General features: G+C 29.9%; 1 protein-coding gene and 2 long non-coding RNA genes across 3 annotated transcripts; all 3 read right to left on the bottom strand.

Annotated features, from left to right (window-relative positions):
- Nucleotides 1–262: 262 nt before the first annotated feature.
- LOC122524404 (protein FAM13A) lies at nucleotides 263–20808 on the bottom strand. The gene is made up of 11 exons (XM_043646682.1): nucleotides 20607–20808; nucleotides 20261–20467; nucleotides 18639–19050; nucleotides 17951–18194; nucleotides 5073–5243; nucleotides 4654–4795; nucleotides 3604–3837; nucleotides 3278–3478; nucleotides 2532–3182; nucleotides 2178–2425; nucleotides 263–2066 (listed from the first exon to the last, which is right to left on the bottom strand). The coding sequence occupies exons 2-11, from the start codon at nucleotides 20435–20437 to the stop codon at nucleotides 1853–1855; spliced, it is 2694 nt and encodes an 897-aa protein (XP_043502617.1). The 5' UTR covers nucleotides 20438–20467; nucleotides 20607–20808; the 3' UTR covers nucleotides 263–1852.
- Nucleotides 8737–12425, bottom strand: LOC122524405. Its single transcript, XR_006305531.1, has 2 exons — nucleotides 12228–12425; nucleotides 8737–9148 (listed from the first exon to the last, which is right to left on the bottom strand). It is a non-coding gene; the product is annotated as an uncharacterized LOC122524405 (long non-coding RNA).
- Nucleotides 20809–21372: 564 nt separating the features above from the next.
- Nucleotides 21373–25490, bottom strand: LOC122524426. The gene is made up of 2 exons (XR_006305541.1): nucleotides 24952–25490; nucleotides 21373–21686 (listed from the first exon to the last, which is right to left on the bottom strand). It is a non-coding gene; the product is annotated as an uncharacterized LOC122524426 (long non-coding RNA).
- Between the last annotated feature and the right edge of the window lie 811 nt (nucleotides 25491–26301).

The raw sequence follows: 26301 nt of genomic DNA, 5'->3' as shown, positions 1-26301 counted from the left end.
ATTCATCGTTATTAAATCTACAAGCATTTCTTTCTCATTATCTTAAACATATTTTATTAAACTCAAATAAGAAAGAGAGATAGCACTCCTGGTCGAAAGGTCTTTTTTATTTTATACTTTTTTGCTTCTTTTTAAAAAAATTTAATCGAGTAAAATTTTAAGGCCGTTTTTATACTAGATTGTATTGTTTTCTTTTACCCTTTTACAAGACGTACAAATCAGCCTTGAAATTTTACTCGCAGAAAATGTAATGCAAAAATCATAGAGTTCATAGTGCGAAGAGCATGTTTAATACACTACAAGATTGTAACATTCTATAGTACTCTAGAATTACAACACGTGATATCTCTTAAATGTTCTTTATATTACAAGTAATCACATACATAATCGTTCTTCATTTCTCGATTATAAATTTACTTTTCTTATTTTTTCTTCCCAGTCGTATAGAAACCACACAACTAGAAATTATTTCTTCTTTAAAGATATAAATACAAATAGTGCACACTTTATTCAGCTTTTTTAACATGTGTAGGAAATAATTGATTCAATTAAAATACGCATTTGTTCATTCCTAATAAATAGAATGGAAAGTTATTACTCGTCACGAAGATCCTCTGTGAATTAAAATAGATGCGTTTAAACAATTACTTTTTAATAAAAATGAACATAAATGTTTTGAAATACTTTTACAAAGATCAAGTATTGAATAGTTAATCAAACAAAAATTATAGTCAATTAATAGTCAATTGATATATATATATATATGTATATGTATTAACTTGTGATTACTTGTGCGTTAAACCCTGTTATCAAACAGTGGTTATTTTTTATAGCATATTATCAGCATGTGTATAACAATATTGTAGGTGTTACTTTTCCTTATATTATTCTTGCATTTCCAAAATAGTACCTAAAGCCTAAATACAAATAAATAGTTTATGATAAAACGTATATTTATAATAATAATAATAATAATAATAATAATAATATATCATAATAATTAAAGTACAAATGTCCGAACTTCCATGTGAAGCGAAAGAAACTGGTAATTCATTTTCAAAAATTTGCGTATAATGGTAAATGAAATTTACCATAAAGACACGTATTTCATAAAAACTTTACATAGGCCACCAATACAATTATACTCGAAAAAATCTTTTCGTCATCTTCGTTTTTCCTTGTCTTTTTTTGTTTGTTTGTTTGTTTTACTTATGTTTTTGTTAATGATAATATATTTATTTTGTATATATTTATATACTATTGCGGAATATATATATATATATTCTCTTGGGAATTCTCAGACACAAAAGTGATTCGATCGATAATCTATGTTACAATATTTTTAAAAACAAATCAAATATAACTTCACGATGGTAACGGTGATTTAACAACAAAATTTGAAATAATAATTATTACGAGCCTACTAAAGGAATAAGAGAAAAGAAAAGATAGATAGATAGAGAGAAAGAGAAAGAGAGAGAGAGAGAGAGAGAGAGAAAGATGTACGATTATAAATAATTAATCAGAATGCACAGACTTGTGTGAAAGTTAATAGGATTCTCTACTTTAATAAGATGTATTTCCTTTATCTTTGTTTTTTTTTTCTCGTAAAAGCATTTTGATTTGTATATATTTAGACATACACACATGCTATTTATTCTTGTTGGTTTAACGTGGATGCTTTTTTTTTCTAATAATCTTTTGCAGGCCTTCAATTTCAATCTTATTTAGGTATCGGATATTATCAATGAATTCAGTTACCAAATACAAACATAGCAAGTATTTCATCTTTCTCATTTTCAATAGTTATATGCCATATCCGTTTTATAGATATTAAAATTTATTATCGAAATCAAGCATTCTTAGCCAAAAGAGCATCGATCAGTCTAAGTCTTGCCTTAGTTTGTTTGTAAGATTCATAAACGGTCGTGACTTGGGGGCCACGATCTTCTCTTTGCATACGACGTCCTGCTCGAGCTTCAAATTGTGCTTCTAATTCCTTCAAAGCCCTTCGAAGACGTTTCTTTTCTTCCCTGGTAATCCTTTGTTGAACCAATAATTCTTCTCTGAAAAAAAGAATGTAAAAAGAAAACAATTTTAATGATACTATATTTGGATGATCTTTTATAGATGAATATAATTTTAATTGTTATTAAATAATATATAATATATATTACTGTGGCATAGCATGAAGGCTTTCTCCAGCACTACGACTCCCTTCGCTACTACTGTGTTGACTATCACTATCAGTTGGAAGTTGGTCTACTGTTTCAATACAATCTAATATGCCTCTATGAGACATATCTGGTTCGCTAGCTCTTCTTTCCGCGTCCGTAGAATTGGTTGGCAAAGCGGATGAAGTAAAATCCATTGCTTCGTGTTCTAAGATTGTTGCTAACTCCGAAATACTATCCTTATTTTTACTCTGTAAAATTGGATGAACACAAAAAAAAATATATATATATATATAATAAAATATTAAGCACATGTCTGTGTTAATAATAATTGGAATAGGGGGCCCGTTGACTTACCGCTCCTGATCTGATAAGTAATCTTTTCAAAGTTCTGTATCTATCGTACAACGGTCGTACGATAAATCTGTCATCTTTGGAAACTGGTCTACCAAAGGTATTTTCAATATGTAATAGCGCCTTTTGTACCGCCGTTTTTTCGTCAAACAATTGTTCATAGGTCAATTCCTCCATATCGTCTGGTCGATTGCATTTCAATCGTTTCTCGGTAAGTTTCTTTTCCACCTCCATGACCATTTCCTCCATCGACGAAGTTCTTGATTTTTCTTGACTGTTATTATTATTAGTTGGACTTCCAGGAATATTTAATTTGTTATTGGCGTTAGCTATAAGCGCACCAATCGGATCCTCCTTTAACATTTTATGTTCCTTCCTTAATTTATTTAATTCCGTACACAATCTCTTGATATCACGATTACTCATTTTGTCCGAATGACTTGGACGGTAACCAAAGTTCTCTTCGAATTCATCCTCGTACTTTTTAATCTTCTTCTTCAAACCGTTAATATGCTTGGTCAAATTTTTCAGACCAATCTCTGAAATATTCGGAGCATTTTGTTGCGTATCATTTTCCGAATAGAATCTCCTAGGTACCAGCAATGAATTTCTAGGTGATAGCATAGCTTCTACTCTTGCATCAGAAACTTCTTCCTGATTTAATGTAAATATATATATATACATATTAGATTTATATTATATTTATAAAATATTATTATATGTATATATATTTTCCTAAAAGTACGTACGTTGCCTGGCCGATGTTGAAAACCCCAATTAGTTAGACTAGGATTATTTCCATCTTCGTGATCAACCGTTGGCGGCCGAGCTGGTGATGGAGACCTGCTAGGTCCACTGCTCAGCATTTCAAGAAAACTTTGTGCTGGTGATCCGTTGTGATCATTTGGGCTCGGTGATACGGTATAAATATTTTCGTGTTCTTCATTTTCCTATAAAAAAAATTAAACAACGTTATATTATCAAATATATATCGTAATATCCAGGATGAAATACTTGTTGAATTAAAATGAATAAAAAAAGATGAAGATTATTTTGAACAAAGGTATTAATATACCTTGCTTGAACTTTGATCGGTGTCCGGTACTTTATGAATTTTTCTTCTACGAGCTTGTCTTCTTCCTCTTGGAGTAATACTTCTGCTAAATCTTTCACTGTTCCTTAAACGTTCAGCATCGCATTCGAATCTCTCGGTTGCCAACACTGCTTCGCACGGTGATGGTACCGGGGATGGTTTTTTAGAAACTGGTGATACATTTGTTCTCTCGTGCAGAGGCAGACCCCCGCATCTCTATAAAGATAAACACGCATACATACACACATGGATAAATTTTCTGAACAAAAGTTTGAAATCGTTTTTGTTTTTTTTTATCTTTTCTTTTTTTTTTTTTTATCAAAAAAATCTAATATAATAATATACTTATCAGCTTTCTTTTTCAAACGATCTAGCGTTAAATATCAAACATTAACAAATTGAATAACGTTTTAAAATGATTCTTTTAGCATTGTTCTCTTTTGTCCGTAAATGCTCTTGTACAGTTTATGCACCTAATTTTATTTTACCAACTTTTACAAGAAGCACGGAACAAATATTCAATTGGAAAAAACACACTCGGATAAATTAATTGCCAAAGGGGGAGAGGGGGTTTGCTTAGAATATATATCAAGCTATATCGTTAATAAAAAAAAAAATATATATATATATATATATTCATTCACTTGAATAAGAAAGAAAGAAAGAAAGAAAGATAGAAAAAAAAGAACAATTAATACAAAACGTTAAAACAATACTACTTCGTATAAGATTTTTTTGACAAATAAATCTACCTCGGTTACGTTCAAGGCATTCATTTTATTTTTCTTATAAATAATCCTGTTTTTCTCTGAATTTTTATTTTTTTTTTACGTTGTTTTATTCCAAACTTTTGGCCGGTAGAGTGTGTATATCATCTACAAATAAGAAACGTTTGTTCTATTTTCTTTTTCTTTTCTTTCCCCTATAATAATTATTTAATATAATATATACTTATATGTATATATATATGTATAACACGTATCTATAATTTCATTGATTGGATCGATTTCAAAAATATCTAATATTTCTTACCACACCATGACCCATGTCTTGTCCAAGTTGTGACAATATGTTCAAATGTTGTTCGCTATTGAAATCTTCGTGACTACTAACTCGTCTTATCGTATCCGCTGTATCGTTAGGTGTATCAAGAACACGTTCCTCACTACTACTTCTGAAAATACGTAACACATCGATGTTAACATATCAACTTAAACATTTATTTATACTGTAACTGGTTTAACATTGAATAGAAAGAAGTTGATATAATTATACGTAAATATTATAAATACTTATTTCTAAATAAGAATATAATGGTATGTGCTATAAATAGAAATACTTTTCTTTTAGTAGGAATATGTTACCTTAAAAAAAAAAACTATTAGATTAATGAGCTATTATTTCAATGATTTAAAAAAAAAAGAAAGAAAACAAATTAATTGCAACCATACCTTATCAATTTTCGTTCTTGACAACAGGATTCTCGTCGTTCCTTACGTTTACGTGGTTTTAATGTGCAAAGTAACGATGTACCCTCGGATACTTTACGTTCGTCTTTCGTATCTTTGCAAATTGTGCAATCTTCCGTAGGAATTATACCGTTCAATGTATTCTCACGAATGCTGTAACAAAGAGAACAAAATTTAACATATTATACCAATCTATTATATTATTTTCTATTTTTTGTTTTTTTTGTTTTTTCAAACCGGTCTGTTAAACGTTTTAAAACCAGACAATAACAAAAATAATAATCTTGTGTATAGAATTTGATGCTTTGAAAATTGAAAAAGGTAAATTATTTTTCATCTAGAGTTATAGTAAACTCGGTAGGTTGTATTCACAGTCGTAAATATTCCATTTTCTTTTTTTTACGACACATTTGAATCTAATTATGTTAACGCATCCTTTTACAGAGACAATATTATGTAAGTTATCCAATTGTATGTATGTATTTGCATATATATACAATATGTGTATGTGTTATATCGTCAACAATTTTGTTGCTATTTAGTGATGTAATTTTCTACATTGTATAAGAGAATGGTAATCAATCACAATTTTAGAATGTAATTATCTAAAAATACGATTAAGGAAAACGATAATTATTCTGGAACGTTGATTTGATATTTTTGTTTATACTATTCTATTATAAGATTTATTCTTTTCTCAAAGAAAGAAAAAAAAAATAGCAAAAAATAAAATAAAAAAAAGGACGATTCTTTACTACCGGTTTTAGCGTTTCAAACGTAAGGCCCGAGAAAGAAAGAAAGAAAGAAAAATATAAAAAATAGAAGAAGAAGAAGAAGAAGAAGTAAAATTCTCTCGGTATGAGTCATTTGACCGCTGATAATATTTCGTCGTTTCTACCACCAACATAATTTTTACATTTCTGTAATCTTTTAATTTATTAACATCGTATAAACAATATATTATTATTTGTGCAACGTAAGCACGCTTTTTCTTTTTATATTTTTTTTGTTATTATGATTATTATTATTATTTGGAAAAGTCGCAATAAATTTGTTTCAATTTAATATTTCGATACAATGTCTTTTTCTTTTTTTTTTTTTAACACACAAAGTTTAAATTATTATTTATTATTATTTATTAATATTATTATATAAGTATCTTTTTTTTTCTTTTTTTATTATTATTATTTTCTCTGTGAGATAACTGCATCATAATATTATTTTCCTTTCTCAAAGGATTATTATGTATAAAACGAGAAAGAAAATGCACAACATACAACACACAAATAAACAGGTGTAGGACAACGTTCTTGTATTTATTAACACTATGAAAGAAGGTGATTAAAGATGAAAAGCTTGATTCGCGAAGCGCAAAATTTATTCACGAAGGAACCGATGAATCTATCACGCTCATTGATCTAACAAGTTGGTGGGATCAGGCAACTGTGATAATTCAATTAATCCTGATAAACGAGAACGAGTTTATGATGTGCTACCATCTTGTATCCTACGATGCTACCTACTACGATGTTACTTTTAATATTGATTAATAATAATAATAATAATAATAATAGTAATAATAATGATAATGATGACGATGTGATAATAAAATAATATTATTAAAAAGAAAAAATATAAAAGGAATCAATTCGAACGATGCAACAAAGAACTTTTGCGAAATCAACCAACCAACCGAAGACAAATTTCCATTAATCGTTAGAAACGTATTTTTTTTTTTTTTTTAAATAAAAGGTAATATATTAAAAAAAAACTCTTCTAAATTATATCCGACTTATCTTACGGATTTATTAATTGTCTAAGGACGAGAAAATGCAAACTATTACGTTTTTTTTTTCTGCTTGCACCGGCAAGAACTTGATACGTTAACGAAATCATTTGATAAGATATATTATTTCTTTTTTCAATATTTTTCATTGCAATATGCTTTTTTGACGAATAACTTTTTTTCCTTTTTATTCCTTTCACATGAATAAAAAAAAAATATTTATATATATATTCTAAAATTATATACAGAAATTGTGCGTAAGAAAATATTTCTCATTGGTTATTGCGTTTTTATTAAAAGTATGATATATTCGATCAGATTTTTATAATAATTTTATTATATTTTTATTAAACGAATCGAAAAAGAAAAATAAATAGAAGATAAATAAAGAATCGAAGTTTGTTTAGAAATAAGGAAGAAGTTCGAGATTAAAATAGAAAGAAAAAAAGAAAGAAAAGAAAAGAAAAGAAAAGAAAAGAAAAAAATATGAAATAGTACACATAAATTGCAGTAATAGATGAACGAAGAAGAGGATCATCATTAAATATAATTCACAAAGAGAAAACTCATCAGTTTGTTCGCGTAAAACTTTCCATCGAATTCCAACGATATTCTAACAAAAGAAAACTTTCCTAATTCAGAAAAACAAAATACATTTTCTTTTTAATAATAATACCAACTATCGAGACCACGTGTTATACATATGTTTCTACTTTTTTTTTTCTAATAGATATCTTGTTTCTTCGAATTTCCATTGACTTTTGTGAAAAGAAAATCCAACTTGAGGAGAAGGGGGAGGATTATGCGAAAAGGACCCTTTTCTTCCCTATTTTCTCTTTCCTAACTAAACATGGAAAGATTTACGAAGGGAATAACGATACTCTAATATTATTATTACTACGAAAGAAAAAAAAAAAGAAAAAGAACAGAAAGTTAGGTAGAAAAATATTAGAGAATATTATTCCACTCACATTTCTTTTTATTTTCCTTCATTTTCTAGAAAGAAAATACACGATATGATAATGATAGTATCCTAATTGAAAGAAAAAAAAAATATAAAAATAAAAAGAAAAAAGAAAGATAAGTGAAGAGTATAAACGAAATATAAACGAATAAATTAAATATGATTTTCGTTAGAAGCCGTGTTGCTGTTTGATTTTTCCGATCTTACACATCATCATCGTCGTTATTATTTTATCATCATAATCAATTGCATTTATATTCGGGAAAAAAAATGTGCAACTCACTGTACGCGAATATCCGTTGCTTCCGTTAACAACACTCATGTAATCACGAAGACCAACTTTCTTTTCCAATGGCGGAGTACCGGCGTGAAGAAGAAGAAGACGACGAGTCTCTCGGCAATTCGATGAAACATTTATAATCGACGGTATTTACGCACGAATATATACACACAAACACGCACACGACACGGTATATATGTGATTTATAAATAATACAAACTTACAAAAATTGTATTCAACAAAAAACTAAATTGGAAAAATTTAAATAGAAAAATAAAAACACACACGACTATCTCACTGTATGTATATATAAATGTATATATAGGTGTGTATGTATGTGTGTGTGTGCTTAGAAGAAAACGATGACGACGACAAATATTCACACGAATTTTTTTTAATAGGCGTTAAAAGCACAAATGGCAAAACTAATACACACACACACACACACACATATATATATATAGTCGTGAACGAAATAATTAAACTTAATTATACTTCGTTAGATAATTATCTAACGAATTGTTCACTAATTGTCTATAAGAAAAATTCTTTAACTCGTACGTGTGCACTTGTGGGTACGTACATACGTCTTGTCTGTCTTCTTCTCACATTTACATTCACTCACATTCACATTCACATTTACATTCACATTCACTCTTTGCATGCAACGAACGTTCCTTCACTAATCGTAATAAAACTATTATTCTTCTTCTTATTATTATTATTATTACTATTATTTTTTTATTAACACTGTTGTTTAAAATTTAAAGTTGTGATACGTTGCTACTAAACTAACTCACGTTGAAAAGGCATAAAACGGACTGCACCGGTTGCCGGTCGGCTCCGGTCTCTATATCCGTTCGCGCTTGCAAGACTCGATACTTAAACGTATGTGTATGTGTGTTGTGTCTCTCATATATATATATATATATGAGTAAATACATCCTATCTTTTTGCGTGTATATGTAGAAGGCGTAGTAATCACGCGCGTGTAGGAACTGCCTGCACGTGATAGAGGGACGTCCATTCTGCACATAAGTGTTGTGTTGTATCCTTTCTCTTTTCGTGTCTCTCTCTCTCTCTCTCTCTCTCTCTTTCTCTTCCTCTCTTTTACCTTCCTTCTTTCTTTCTTTCTTTATTTCTTTCTTTTTCTTTCATTTTATTTTCTTTTATTTTTTTTTATTTTATTTTATTTTCTTTGCAAACAACATGGGCCGCAAATTCCCGTCAAAAAGGTAAATGCCAGGAAAAGAGATTAATAATTAAACTTTTGTTGTTAATTATTTCTAGTTTTCACTATTATTTAACTATGAAGAATTTTTATTGAACACGTTTAATTCTTTTTTCTTCAAACTTTTTGGGTTTTAGTTGATACTGTCTGTCTACCCTCAACGTATTTATTTCTTATTTTTTTTTTTTTTTACCAATGAATACCATTAAAACATGTTTATTGAGTTGAATACAAAAAAGAGAAAGAGAGAGAGAGAGAAAGGGGGAGAAGGGGAGAGCGAGAAGTTGCATTTCTTCCAAGTGCATCCGATCGCGTGCATCGATCGTGCACAATGTGTGTTCTTCGATTTTTTTTTTGTTTATTCCACAACGGGATCAAATAGGATCGGTGGTTTTCTAATTTGAAATTATAATTCCTATGTTACGGGCTGTTTCTTTTTTTCTTTTATTTATTTAATTTTGTATTATTTATTATTTGTGAATGTCTCTTTAAATTCGTTTTGGTGGTATGTATTTAGAAATTATTAAAATCAAAATTGATCGATTTGCGATATAAATTAATGTGCATTAATTATTTGTCTCTCTGTTGAATCAAAACTTTCCAAAGGAAGTTATCCATATATATATATATATCAAAGAAAATAAAATATGTGTGTACTTGACAAAACTCGTTCTACCTTGCAAACCAATTGTATTCGTCCATATATATATGCGACCGACTTTTTGAGCAAAACGAATTTCTGTGACCTTGGCGCTACTTCTTAGCTAAGGAAAGAGGGTTGTAGGATATACATATGGATAAGAAAAAGAAAAAAAAAACATTTTGATACATGTTTTGTGTATCAGTTGACAGACTGCGCGCATGCGTACTTTCCTATCCCCTCATGCTCGTAGTAGTAGAGAAACACAAACAACTATGAAACCGGTTCGAAGTTTGCTCTTTTATATACCCCGTCACGAACTTCACTACCGAAAGAATGCTACACGTTCCATAGAGAACACTATATATATATATAAGTGTATTACGTTCCTATCAAGATATATAGTATTATAATATAATTAACAAAATAAATATATATATACATAATATTCAACTCACTATACATATATATGTATATTTATATGTATTAGTGATTGATTGAGTATGTATATATATACTATTTATAATAATAATAATATTTAATAGTATTTATAGTACTATTTAATTATTAAATGATTTATTTAGTATTTATTAATATTTAATAGTATTTATATATATTTATAATAGCATACGATCGTGAATCACGCGTCGTAATTTTCTCATTAAAAAAACTTTTCCTATTATTTCGTCAACGTCAGTTTAAAAGATAAACAGACCATTTAAAATATTCTCGAACGTTCGTTGAATCGATACCAGTTGACTTCCGAGTGAATAATCATTATTTTACGATGAGAAAATAATCAATCTAAATTCACGTTATATTATCATTTGAACAACAAGCTCGTAATTTTCAAACTATTGTTTTTTCTTTTTTAGAAAGAGAAAGTATAATTATTTAATTAAATATTATGCGTCAATGGGAATTTGAAATTTGAATCATTGATGCAGATAAGCGACACGTTTTTTCTTTTTTTTATATTTATGATTGTTCGTGGTTCACGAAAGCGCACGATATACGTGACGAAAAGAAATTTCTGAGATTTTAACGTGTTCTTTAAATTTTTATTGAATAGTTTATATTTGTTTTTGCTTCGTTAAATGATTGTTAGGAAATAAAATAACTATATAATCACACATTGTGAATTTATATATATAGGTATATTAGACATTTGTGTGCGATAAAAAAAATATTTAACGAATACAATTTAGATCCTTAAATGTACCTTAGTAATATTTATAAATATTTGTATATATATATATTCATATGCATACGTACAAACAGATGATGTAAGTCATCGGAAAAGCGTATAAAAATTTCGAATAACATTTTCGTATCTCGATCGTGTCCATTTGGCAAAAGGTTTGACGTCAATCGTCTCTATTTTCGATCGTCTTAAACATACATTTCAACGTTTCATCATTATTAAATCTTAAACGACGATTTGAATACTCACAAAAGGACTCGTGAAATTATTACAATGGAAATAATAATTTCCAATTGAAAATGTTACATTAATATCGTCTAATGGTAATGAAACAAACAAAAAAAAAAGAAGAAAAAAAATAAGGCAAAGAAAATATTATCGTTTTTAATAAATTATATCAACAAAACAATGCGTAAATGTGAGTTGAATTACAATCCCCATAGTCAACCCATTACTTTGGTTCTAAAAGAAAAAAATTGACACCACCGTACGTGTAATACGATTCGATTAAAACGCGAGTTTTATTCTATCACGTGTTGGCACATTATAAATATTATAACCAATTGAAATTAGTATTACCGTCACGCGCGCATAACCATTTGCAAAATCAATATGTGGTAGAGTAACCGATTACTCTTCGGAGAAAATAATAATTCTACATTGAAATTCCATACAATGTTTTAACATATAACCAACAAAAAAAATGAATTAAAAGTTTTACCCTAATTCCTATTATTCGAGATCTTTTGATATTTCAATTTAATTGATCGATGGTTGAACACATTTAAATAATATAATCATAAAATATATAACCGACCTCTTATTCCCATATTAATATAGAATTCTGACGCAATTCTATTTCTATTATAAATAATATTGACTCTAAACCAATAATCACGAGCCAAAATGTATATTTATATAAAGAGAGAAAGAAAGAGAAAGAGAGAGAGAGAAGAAAAGTGAAGGGAGTCAAGTTTAAAAAAAGAAAAAAAAAAACACACACACACACATATACATAAAAAAAAAAATTACATCGAATATTAGTGGGTACTTTCCACTAGGAATTGATAAAACTTATGGGTCCAGGTAACAAACTCTTGGAGAGAGCCTATTTTCGTTCTGAGAGACACGCGTCTAACTCAAACCGGCTTTTTCCAAATGGGATCCCTCTCTTACGAACACACTAACACTAAACACTAAACACACACACACATATATAAAAAAAGCGAATATAACTAACACGAAAGAACAAATAATAATAAAGAGGAACGTGCAACCAACGTAGTTCTCTCGTTCGTCCGTCTATTCCTAACAGTGTTTTTTTCTTGGTATTGGTGTCTTAGGTCTGTTAAAGATCAGCAAAGCCTATTAGGAAGAGTTACGTCATCTCTGGATCAGTGGCTTTATAGCAACCGGGGGGAAGACGCCCAGTAAACAAAATGATACCACGCTTCTTTAGCCTACGCAATGATTCATTCTCACTTTAGAAATGATTCAACGAAATGGAAAAAAAAGAAGAACAAAATCGCAAAAGATTTATTCAAGATAAAGAAAGAAAAGAAATAAATGAAGCAAAAGGGAAGCTCTTTCTACCTTTCTACCTGTATTTTTTCCTTTTTAATTTTGTTTTTTAACAACTAGCCAACTGAAACTTTCCAAAGGTACGAAGGGTGAGGGGTAAAGGTCGGTGGTGGTGAGTGGGGGGGACACAATACTCAAATGGACACGTTAATCTTTTTTCTTTTTTTTTTTTCCATTTTGGTTATCTTTTATCTGACTTCGGGAGATAAAACGAGGGTTAACTTTTGTCGTAGAAAAGAAACTGACAATTTTTCAGGAAAATTATTACAGTCTAATGGTCATATAATTGTATCGTCATTCCGATCTATTTTTTTTATTTTTCTTTACGAACAAAATCTCCTCGTTTAGAGTAAACCAAATTTCTTTTGATTCCTCTTCTATCTACGATACATTATTAAAAATGAAAGATTCAAAAATTTTCGATAGATATTATACGCGCGACAATATAAAATACATTTAGTTATAATTTAATTATATTCTTCGAGGATAAACGGGGAGAAGAGGGGTGATGGGTGAGGGGTGAGGTGGGGGGGTGAAGATATTTAACCGAATGGATATTTGTTCAAGGTCACCGCCATGAGCACGCATGTGTTCTCTCTCCCTATTATGATTCATGCACGTGTAACCTCGGATACGAGAAGAGAGAATAACCACCCTTCTCCCACCCCACCCCTCTTCACTGGAAAATCTTATCGATCGAAGATAACGATTAAGTTTCATTTCTAATTTATAATCCAATGGCAAAGGTTGAATGAATTTATTAAACGATAACGTGTAAATTCATATTACTTACCTTTTGTTTTTTTTTTCTTTTTTCTTTTGATATTAAAGTGTATTTTAAATGAAATGGTTATTGTTTTCGTTAAAGTTTTATATTCACGATTCGTGTTCGCAACGGTAACGTATTTAACACTTTAACGTAGTCATTATATTATAAAAGAAGAGTATCGATATTGCATAATCAAAAACAGGATTGTTTAAATTAAATCGAGAGAGATCAATGTCGAGAAATAAACGAAATATCATCGAACGAAATCAAAAAAAAAAAAAAAAAGATATAATTTTAATATGGATTTATTTATAAATATATATATATGCAAATATAAAATTGAATAATACTTAACGAAATAACACGAGAACTCAAATTGAAATTATTATTTTAAGTAAGAGGAAAGTTCGAAGAAGAGGAAGTAGAAGAAGAGGAAGAAGAAGAAGAATAAGAAGAAGAAGGAGAAGACGGTTTTCTGGTCTTTTGCCAAATTTGTATTAACGGCCTAAGAAATTCTCACCGTTTCTCCTTCACCCCTTTAAACCACTCCTCCCCCCACTACCACCACCCTTCACCCCTTGCTAAAGTTCGCAAGAAATTGCGCAGTTACTCTCGCCAATATTCAAAATAATTTTCTTAAAAATATCTTACGTTATGACGTTACTTTTCTCTCCTTCTCCAAAAATATAACTCAAAGGAACGTTTTAAAAGTCAAGGACTCTTCTCTTTCTCTCTCTCTCTCTCTCTCTCTCTTTTACTTTTAAAAAGAAAATTTTATTTAAGATAATTAAATATAAAAAAGCTAATTTAAAATATTACTATTTAATCGTAATATATATATATATATGATTTTTTTTCTATCGTGTAAGATAGATTTTAAATTGAAGTAATACTAAATCGTTAACTAATCGCATTTACAATTTTCTAATCCTGAGTTCTAATGAATATATATGTGTGTGTGTGCATATATGTAAGTGTCTCTCTACATATATCGACCTTTCTCTAAATTTAAAGGTTTCCCAGACCTTGGCACAAGTGCATTAACGTTGCAACGAGTTATTATTAATTCTAATTTTGTATTCTTTTCTTTTCTTTTTCTCTCTCTCTCTCTCTCTCTTTTCAACGCGTGTCGCATACTCTAGACGATGAGTAATATAACTTTGACGTTACGATTACGAATAAGATATGAAATAATAATGATTGTTATATTTTGACACGTAATATAATAAACGAGTCGTGCACGTGACTTTGATTTCATTTTTTTTTTTTTTTTTTTTTTTTTTTTTTTATTATTTTTAAACGATCGAACATCAATTGTCGTTAGAAAATATTTCAATAATTTCGATCAATTGTATTATGCGTGGTGCTACGTACGGCATGGTGTATGTGTGTTTATGTGTGTATGTGTTCTCTTTTTCTTTAATGTGCCAATCTAATCGATCAAACAAGATCTAAACGTTTCTATTTTAATCCTAGATATTTTCAATTACCATCCGAGAAAAATTAATCTCAATGTCAGAAATAATATTTTCGTTTTATATACGCTTTTTTTTTTTTTTTTTTTTTTTTTTATCTATATTAACACGCGAGTATCATAAATAAATCCAATCGAAACTTATAATTAATTCTATTATAAAGTTTAACACCTAATGCAACGATAAGGAAGAACTTTTAAGAAGACATCAGTAATCTTGTTGGATCATGCACGATGAATAAATAAATAATAATAAAAAGTATGTGTGTCTCGAAGAAGTTCTTACGAGAAATCATAATGAATCGTACATCGGTTAATATAATTGTAACCGGTCAAATCATTTTGACCATGGAATCATGGCCGATCTTATAATAACGTTCCTGTACCTCGGCCTTCTGAATACTTTGAAAAAAAAAAAAAAAAAGAGAGAAAAAAAAAGATAAAATAAAATAAAATAATTAAAAAAGAAAAAGGAAAAAAACCAACCAACCAACCAACCAACCAAACATAATTACATTTTCAATGACATCATTTCTCTCACGTAGATATTACAACTTGTGCTATATAAACGTTGAAGAAAATTTTCCACGATATTGCTCTTGTTAAACGAGGAATCATTTTTCTTCAGAGACGTACTCTAGGAAGAAGAAGGACGTATTAGTTTCTTTATATTATTATTCTTTTTTTTTCTAGGACGAGAAAAAGATAGTAAAATAGTTCGAATAATATCTTTGTTACACACACACACATACACACACATAGACCATTCGTGACACCATTCATTCGTGTCTTGCAAGAATTCATTCTTTCCCTCCTTCCTTCTTTACTTTCTTCCTTCCTTTTCCTATTCGTTTGGATCGATCGTAAAAGAACGCATTCACAATTTGCTGTTGTCGGTTTCATCGACCTCATACGAATGAGAAACATGACTACCAAAAGGCTCCGTGCCAATGGTAACGAGGTGACACAGAGAGACACTCTTAAAATTAATCGATTTTCTTCTTTACGAGTCAAACTTTATAATCGTGCCAACAATTCCTATTGTCTAATACAATTAATGCTAAAACCTTCTATCATTCTATTATTAATAATAAATTCGAATAAAGCAATCATCTTATCTAATATTACATTATTAATTACGTAATTACGTAATTAGAAATAATAATTGTTATCTAAAAATAGTATTTGAATTATTTATAATATTGAAATAGTATAATGATCAATCATAATATATAAAATAAAATAATAAATAATAAATTAATTAATTAAAATAAATAAATAAAAGTATAAATAAATTAAAGTATAATAAATTAATCATATATACATTCACACATTTATTTCAATGTTTTATTTATATTTATATATATATATATGTGTGAGAAAATTTCTGTCACGGATGCAATTGTGATCAGAGCATGATCGAAATATATGCATTACGTTATGATATGCACGTGTTAAAACACGTTAGATGTTAGCCAAAAGTTCATCCAATTATTACGTTAGACTCGTATTATACTTCGGTAGAAGGAAATAGAACTGTTTTGCTATATTATATCGGTTAGATATTTTTCAATGCATTCCATACAAAGTAGTATAGTTCTAACAATCGATTGGCATACCATTCGTTGAAAACCTATTTGATCGATACCGTCGTACGATTTCTTTCTATCTTTTTTTTTTATACAATCTACCTCTCTCATTATTACTGTAATCAAACTGTTGGATTTAATCTTGCAATGCGCATTTATTTAAAACTTTGATTAGTTTCTATCAATGTAACTTTTGTATCGCAATTAAAAATAATTTATCGAATTAAATAAATTAAATAAAAAAAAAAAAGGAAAAGAGAAGAAGACTTTTTTTTTTTATTAGAACATACTACAAATATTTTTTTTTATTTAGATTGAATTTATAATAAAACGAAAAAACATATCAGATGAATTTATTAATAAATACAAATTTTATTTGTTAATTCTATTGGATAATGAAAGATTTGTTTGTTTCTTTTTTTTTGATGATAATAATAAGAATAATAATAATAATAATAAAAGAATACTCGACAAAGAGACACGAGTATCGATTCGTAATTGTACGTTTTTAAAAGACCGATCGATATGACAGTCACGTAAGAAGCAAAAATCGAAGGAGTCACGCGTCAATGGACCAAACGACGACGATAATAATTCATCCATACGAACATAAACGAGCAAAGAAAGTTAAAAAAGGTAAACGCAAACCCTCAAATATACTTGAACGATTACGTTAAACGATTTCTGAACAAGAACAAGAATGATTGATTTGATTTAACGATCACGTTACCACCGATCAAGATATCATAGCAAATCGTTTGATAAAATATTCATTAAAATTATGAAATGTTAAAAACGTATTATTTTCTGTATAAATATACTTTGTTTACGCGTTATATAACATAACAACCCAATTTTCCTTATCGAACGTGCGATAACAACATTTTATTTTTAGTCTAAAACGTGTTACACCCCGTCCCCGTCCCCCACCCCACCCTTCATTATCATACCCTCAAAATTTACATTCCCGTTAAAGTAAAAAAAAAAAGGAAGCAACAATTTATCGGCCTTTTTGTTAAATCAAAATAGACAAATATAATTTATCCTATTTGCATTATATTATCCTACAATGTTTTATTTTCAATTGAATTCCAAATAATTTGTGATTTATTTAAATGGTCGATCTATTGGTTGGTTCTCTATTATCTTTTCTGTGTTTCAAAGATAAAGATAAAGAGAGAGAGAGAGAGAGAGACAGACAGAGGAAGTTACGTAAGGACAATATTTGCAGAGAAAATGGTTAAAGCTTGATGGTATCGATAACCAACACACTTTCCTACTACTATAACCCATTTTAAACTTAGATTCCATAGATAAAAGATAAATTTGTAGAGAAACTTACCAATCGGGAAAGAGTAGGTGTGCCTCGGTAAGGATGTCTCGTAGAAGTATGGTCGCAGGTGGTACGTGAGGTAAAATAACAGGAGCGAATACACCGCATACACCAGCACTGCGTCCGTGTCTTGCTTCGTATCTGCTTAAATAAATCGCCAAGTAACCGAGTAAGTGATAATGAGAGGACGGGAGGGTTGACAGGAGTTCCTTCGTCGATTTAATCCAGGATTCGTGATTATTTGAATAATCATCTGTTGTTGAAAAAAAGAAAAGGTCAAAAATGATTTATCAATTGAATAAATGTATGACTATTATAATCTGAGAAGCAGATATAATTATGATTAACGAGTTGAATCAAACAAACAAAAATTTGGAATCAATTGATTGAACGATTTGCTTTTCGAATTAATTAACTATATATATATATCGTTATGTTTAGTTCAAACGTAATTAACTAACATTATATTAAATTGATCAGAGTGATATTTGATCACGAACATAAACGACACATATAAATGAATATTGAATAATAATAATAGATATTAAGGTATGAACCAAAAGTTCGTGTGTCTTTTTTTTTATTAACATTTCAAAAATAAATTGTACAGAAAACAATCCCATTTGTGCAATTTATAATACAATAAACTCACGAACTTTTGATTGACCCTCAACAATAATCAAAACCGTTTACTAACTGTTATGAAGATTTAATAATCTCGCGACCAACGTGGACGGTACAACGGGTTGCGGCAATTCTTTCAGGTACTGTCGAAGAAGGGTGGCTGCTGTGGATGGGCAAGCTGCAACTTCCAAATCTGCATCACCTTTTCTTTCGAAAGCTGTCCTCAATCTTTCAGCCAGGCGTGGACTACCACCGGACAAACAAAATACCGCAGCACTTTGGAATCCGTGAGTTTCGATGTAGCTGCAGAGCCGATGAACCACGTAAGGTACTCCAGTTTCTTGATAAGATTCTATCAAGTCTAGCCGTACACCGAAAACTTTTGTTGAACCTCCACCGCCACCTCCTCCACCTCCTCCTGCTCTGCCACGGCCAAGGAATGATCCTGCGAGGACTCGCTTCACTCTTGCAAGGCGGGACTCGTCCTGAGAGACCGACCAGCTTGGTTAAATTCTCGTCCGACGTAGTTTTTCTGTGAGCGTACGGTCAACGATCGACGATGGATGCAACGTCACTATTCGCATATGACATTTCAAAGTTCCTACATTCAAAAATCCATCGGATCAGTGCATCTCGAAACTTGCTATCCATCATCTCAACTATATTTTCCCTTTTTAGAAGCTTTCAATATAGGACTTTTTCGAGTTACACTAGTAGAACATCTACATTATATGAATGTGTCGTCCCAGGGAAATGATGAAAATGTATATCCGATCAAATCTTTAAGGTAGATGATTAATTCATGGAATATGTTAAACTAACAACTCTATGGGGAGGGTCTTTTTACCTAAAGAAAGTTAGTGATTTGATCAAATCTTTTTAACTGTTTTATTGTTAGTGAAAAGATTAAATAAACAAGTCAATTTTAATCAAAATATATATGGACATTATTATTTATTAATTGCATTTACTAAAAATATACTCTTTGTTTTTCAAAATATCAGCTTTTTTTTGTTAATTAATTTCAAATAAATAATTTGTGTTTTTCAATGACTATTCTTGTATTACCTATTCTACATTTAATAATGTATGGTTTTATGGTATTATTTCATCTTTTCACTATCAATAAAACAGTTAAAAAGATTTGATCAAATCACTAACTTTCTTCAGGTAAAAAACACTCCCCATAGAGTTGTTATTTTAACATCTTCCTTGTAATTGATCATCTACCTTAGGAATTTGATTAAATCTACATTTTTATCATCTACTTGCAACAAATACATCCCTTTCCTTCCTTAATGTCATATTATACTAATCCTATTTTTGTTCTATTACAGTAATACAACTATACTTTAACTCGGAGAAGTTATTGCACGTATAATTACTCTTACAATAAATTCACATAACGGGAGGTTCTACTGTATACCCAAATATATTATTCGTAAACTTAATCAATTAAATTAAAAAAAAAAAAATAAGAAAAAAGAAAAAGAAGACAGTAACTTTTACGCGACCTTGACACACAATTCGCGTTCCTATCTTCTCTCTATCCCTCATTTTTAAGTGTATCTTATTTTTTTGTTTATAATCACTTCCTTCGCAGAATCCAATAATTAAAATAAACTAAAGAGAGAGAGAGAGAGATAAAAAGATGACAAAAAAAGAAAAAGAAAATAAAAGAAAGAAAGGTTTTACCTTATCGTGGGACTGTCGCGAACGCGTTGGACTTGCCGATCCATAATGTGATTGATGCTGATTGTTTTGTTGCTGATGATGATGATGATTATGATTCTGATGATTGTGGTGATGATGATGATGGTGATGATGATGATGATGTTGTTGTTGTTGTTGTTCTTGCTGAGGACGTCTCATCCCACTTCTACACCGCGACCCACTGCCGCACTATAATTAATTAAAATGAAAATAATATAATTTTAATTATTATTATATATAGATATATATATATATTAAATAAACGTATAAGATATGAGATAAAATATTTGTACAAAAATAATATTACATCAATGAGCAAAGATCTTACAATACAATCTCTCGCGATTCTCCACAGCTTGGAATATGCCAAATTCGGTATGATGATGATGATGGTAGTTGGTCGAAAATCCGTCTTCTTTTAATTCTGTTAAGTCGTATTATATTCACCAGACGTTCCGTTACGACGTAGGATAAATTTATTCGATTTTTTAAATAAATTAAATAAATATATATATACATATATGTATATAGATATTATATATATGTATATATATATATATATATATATATATATATATATATATATTTATTTATTTATTTATTTATAAGATGCAAGAACGATGCTCGAACGTTTGAGAGAGTTATAGAGAAGAATATTGAGAATAGATTCTTATTTGTATATTTTTGAAAAGAATATATAAGAACAAAAAAAATAACAAGAGATATTCCTTTGGTCCAAGGAAAATAATAATATATTTCCTCGAGACTTTAACAAAGATCAAGCGTTTTTCTTTTTCTTTTTTTTTTCTTTCTTTTTTCTTTCTTTCTTTCTTTCCTTCTTTCTTTCTTTCTTTCCCTTTTTTTTCTTTATTTTTTATATATATTTATTTATCTATTTATTTATTAATTAATTTTTTTTTTGTGGAAGGTTTTCGTTTTTGTTTGATTTTTATTAGTTTTTTTTGTTTTTTTTTTTATTTTTTATGTATATATATATTATATATATATATTATATATATATATATATATATATAAATCTTATTTTTCGTAGTTTTTAAAAAAATGTTTTTTAATTTGTTCTGTGTTTCGTTTTCTTTTTGTTTATTATTATTATGATTATTATGACGCGACATTCAACGAGAGTAGAAGCAAGAAGACGACGTTAACAAGAGTTCGTATGACTCGATTAGCTCTGAGTTCATGTCTCTATCACGGCACATCGCATTTAGAGCCCTTTCTCTTAGGCGAAGGGCACTGCCTATGGCTGCTTCAAGAAATGAGTCGACACCAGCCGTAGCGTAAGCATCGAGGGTCTCGACGCAGAGGGATGAGTTTTAGGTCACCACTCCGCCCCTCGCCCTGACATGGTCCAGGCCCTTTTTTCTTCGACCTTTACTACGCTTCCACCCTAAAAAAGTACAAGAATATTTATTAGCATTTATTCATTCATTCGTTCTTTCGTTACGTCTTTCGTTTCGTTTCGTTTCAGTCATCCCCCAATGAATGTAATACCAAATATATTTATCATATTTATTATTTTATACTTTAATATTGATTGTTATTTATCGGTGTACGGGGGGTTCAGTATTTTTAAAAAATCTGTTTTTTTGTTAATTGATACTTAAAGTAAATAATACGACACATAATTGTATATGTTAAACAACAATATTAATATTAAATCAATTAATTATTAACGCATGATGAGAATGCAAATAATATAATATAACATTGTTAATAGAAAAATGATTTACTATTTATTTTCAAATATTAACATATATTTTGATATGTAATTCTAATTTATAATTCTTATGCAATATTATCTTTATTATTTAACGTACAACTAAATAATATTCTTATATTCATTCATTTGATCAAATAATTATTAATAAATGTTTGCACAAATATTTATCGATTATATATAAGTATTTAATATTTATTAAACCTTTCGAAAAGTTTTCTTTTTTTAAACATTAGTAATATCAAAAGATAATCCAAGTGTATCTCGTACATTTTGTAAACTCATTAAACTTTGTTCATTAACGATGTAGGGGCGAAAAGGGGAAGAGAGGGGGGTGGGATGATTGTTTAATCAGAGATAAGAATTCTTCCAGTTAAATAAATTCGATATCGTATTAAAATTGTATAACTCGTTGAATTTTCAAATATATATTCGAGTGTATTTTTTTTTCCCCTCAAATATGTAAAAACTTCTTCTATGGTTTTATATATATATATACATGCATGTGTAGTAAGTATTCGTGTGTAAGTTTGTTTAAATTTGGAAATCACGGCAACTATACGTTTAAGATAACAGTGATGTGTTTCCTACGTTTATAACATCTCAAAAATAGATCTTACCGTTGCATTCAATGTTATTTTGGGAAAAGTTCGATCGTTAGCCTCTCGTATAGAGTCTTACGTGCGTCAACTCGTGCTTATTAAAATGAAGACAAATCATGAGAAAGATATTTCGTGTGTACTTTAAAAAGAACAAAAAAAAATAACAAAGTTAATTGATTAAGCAATGAAATAAATAATTTGATTGAGTAATGAACAAAAGTTACCGAGCTTTTTTCTTCCCCATTACGATGATCTAAAATCGAATAAACTTTGTCCACGAATTTTATATATAAAAAAAAAAAGAAAAAAAACAAAACCAATAATACAAGTATACATTTATTCCACGTTGCTTCTTTTATTTCAATTATTGATTTATTCATTAGCAAATAATTATCGAATCGATAATTATTTCAAAAAAAAATAAGATAATTATATTAATTATATTGAATTTCTCTTTAAAATGTAACAACGTTTGATATGGACAAATTTTTGAATCGACTGGAGACTTGATCGATTGATCTGAGTGGAAGGGGGAAGGGTTTACAATATAAATCTTAAACTATATCATTAATATTATGCACGAAAGAAAAGAAAATAAAAGAGAAGAGAAAAAACATAAACAATATATATTCTGTTGGTTTCTTAAAACAATGAAAGTTGATAAGAAAAAAAGTTGAAATAAAAGTTACCCTGCCGCGATATTACAACGTATTTCAATGTAAATGAGAAAGATAAAAAAAAAAAGGAAACAAGCAAATGACTGAAAGGAAGGAGGAGGGTGGTTAACATTTGGAATCTGACGATATCAACCCTCTCTCTCACTCTCTCTGGAATAGTCGTCGCTGCCACCTAGCAACAAGCGCGCACGTTGCAAAGCTGTTCGAGAAGTTTCTCGGGGAGGGATGCAGAACGAATCGTTTTTCTGATCAGAATTTCTTTAAACAACGTCAACAACTATTGCAAAAAAGAACTCTTTCTACGATGTAGAAAAAGAAATTATTTTATTTTCCACGCAAATGGTTACAAACAAAAACCACCACCACCACCATTCTAACCCTCATCCTCGTGGGGTTACGATTGATTAGAACGTAATAAAAAATCTAAACCGTTGGACGCGAAGATTGAAATAAAATTAATAAAAAACAACAAGAAATAAAAGCACACGTATTTTATCTGTATATAAATCTTGAAGTAGATCAACGTACCTTTTTCTCGGATATATGTATACGTTCTCTGTACGTCGTGCGTATTAGGTTTATGCACATTATTCGATGCAATAAATGAAACGTAGGTAACTGAACGGGGATAGGTTGGTGGAATGGTGGTGTATAGAAAAGTAAAAAGGGGTTTTGATGGGACAAAAGGGGAGGGAAGTGTATTATTTCGTTTACAAATAAATCATTGATGCGTATTATGCGTTAATAAAATGGAAGGAAAAAATAGTATGTAAAATAAGTAAGTAAACATATATATATATATATATCGGAGAACGCTGACCCGATGCAACACAACGATCATGGGAGGATCTATAGGTGTGCATCGAGTGGAAACATAATCGCGCGTATACCGGCAACCAAGAGAATGGACGATCGATAATTTCCCGCGTAGAAGGCATAACGACGAAGAAAGGAATAACAGTTTTTAGTCGCGTAGAATGTAGAGTAATGTATGAAGTAACGTTGATATATATATATATATATGATGTAACGTATACATTTATTGCGATGTATTTCTCAAAAAATTAATCGACATTAATTGTTTTGGGCAAAGAAAAAAACAATGAATTACGTCAAACGTACGAAGAAATAATATTCAATGGAAAGATATATTAATAATAATAACTCGTGTAAATAATATCTAAAATAAAAATCTAACGTAATTTTGTTTCTACACGCGAGTCAACGAACAAAATCAATAACATTTTTCTTTTGATTCGATTCAGTCGCAATTTCAATATAATAAAATAAAATAAAAGAGAAAATAATAATAATCGGAAAAAAAAGTTTTCTTTCAACTTAATTAACTTTCACGGGTACCTTTTTTCTTCTTCTTATATTCTAGATATCATCTGGTTATCACCATCCACACGTCAAGTAGAAAAGACACGATCGATATACGTAGGGAAAGAGAAAAGAAGATGAGAAAACGGAGAAGGAGAACGAACGAACGAACGAACGAACGAACGAACGAACGAACGAACGAACATAGAAGATTTATAAAAAATAAAAAATTAAGTCAAAAAAAATAAATAATCGAGAAAAGTATATTATTAGGTTTTCGAAATCAAATATATTTATAATATATTATATATATATATATATATAAAATTGTACCTTAACAAAGCGACGATTTAATCATGACGAGAGTTTTAGACGAGAACGTTGGATAAATAATAATGAACGTATCGTACGGAACCACCAAGGAAGTGACACTGTCAGATTTCTCCACTACGAACCACCGTTTTCCCCTCCATTCTTCTTCCAACCCCCTTCCCCCATTAAAAGCTCCCACCACTAGGAGGATTTCTACTGGACACCCAACACGTTCTGCTGACCGAAGTCAGCGCCTTAGCGTGTTCCAACCCCCTCTTCGTATTTGGAGGAATCAAAGGGAGCAAGGGGCAAGGGGGGTGAAGGGGAGAGGGGGTGCATATGTATTTAATATATGTGAACGAGAAGAGAGAGAGAGAGAGAAGGGATGAAAGTGATAATCGACGAGGGTGCGCATGCACCCTCTTCTAGGAAGGAATCAATAGAAGGCTTCGGTCACGTGAAAAAACCCCCCTACGAATAAGGCGTAGAAACTGTTAGGAGACGCAAACAGGAATTAACAACCAGTATTCTGACGCAGCAGGTGAAACTTACAAATCGCGTTTTTTTAGTTGTAGCGTTTTAAATCAGATGAAATGGGTTTCAGTGGTGGGTGGTTAAGTGCGACGATGTAAATTCGCCTAAATAAACGGGAGGAAAGTTGAAAAGAGAGTTTTATGATATAATTATCCACTATCTGCGTCGCAGTTGAATCCATTTATACGATTCAGAATATATATATATATATAATATGTATTATATATAAATTCTGTATATTGATTATATATATTTTTATTATACGAAAATGTAAACAACGGGATGAATGTGTGCGAGTGATGGGCACAGCTGAAGATTCGTTACATGCATACGTGTAATTAAATAAATAATACCAGTATGAAAATTAAATGCATTTTATCTCTTTTAGGTTTATTTTTTATTTATCTTTTCTTTTTTTTGGTATCTTGAAATCGTTAGATTTTTCATTATTTTATTCTCGATCCGTTGAAGTTTTAATAATACGCTTCAAGAAATGTCTCTACGCATTATCCTCAGGGATAAAAGAAATTGATTGAATCCAATTCAAGAAACAAAGAAAATCTGTATATTATGCATGAAACAAAAATAAATAAATATCATCTTTTCATCCATTGTTACTGTTCATGTGTGTAAGAAAGTATAAAGGGGGGGACGTATGACCAAGTTTAAACCTTTTCCCACAGGAAGGGACTAACGGGTCACCCTACACGTCCTTGAAATACCATTGAATCGGCGAGTTCCATGAATGAAGTAATAATCCCCCCTCCCCTTCACCCTCTTTCACCCCTTGAAATCCTTCTTCTTATATATACACTAACACTAGATCAGAAACATTGA

The sequence above is a fragment of the Polistes fuscatus genome, unplaced genomic scaffold, assembly GCF_010416935.1.
Source record: "Polistes fuscatus isolate 324 unplaced genomic scaffold, CU_Pfus_HIC Scaffold7, whole genome shotgun sequence".
Classification (NCBI taxonomy): domain Eukaryota; kingdom Metazoa; phylum Arthropoda; class Insecta; order Hymenoptera; family Vespidae; genus Polistes; species Polistes fuscatus.
The sequence above is the reverse complement of the archived record's forward strand: the minus strand, read 5'-3'. Positions and strand labels throughout refer to the sequence as shown.

What these genes read in the sequence shown, in the direction of transcription:
- LOC122524404 (XM_043646682.1), bottom strand. Translation starts at nt 20,437, where the DNA reads ATGAGACGTCCTCAGCAAGAACAACAACAACAACAACATCATCATCAT. An exon ending in AAGACATGGGTCATGGTGTG is followed by an intron (nt 3,838 to 4,653) that starts GTAAGAAATATT and finishes TTATCTTTATAG; the next exon opens with AGATGCGGGGGTCTGCCTCT. An exon ending in CCGATCAAAGTTCAAGCAAG is followed by an intron (nt 3,479 to 3,603) that starts GTATATTAATAC and finishes TTTTTTTTATAG; the next exon opens with GAAAATGAAGAACACGAAAA.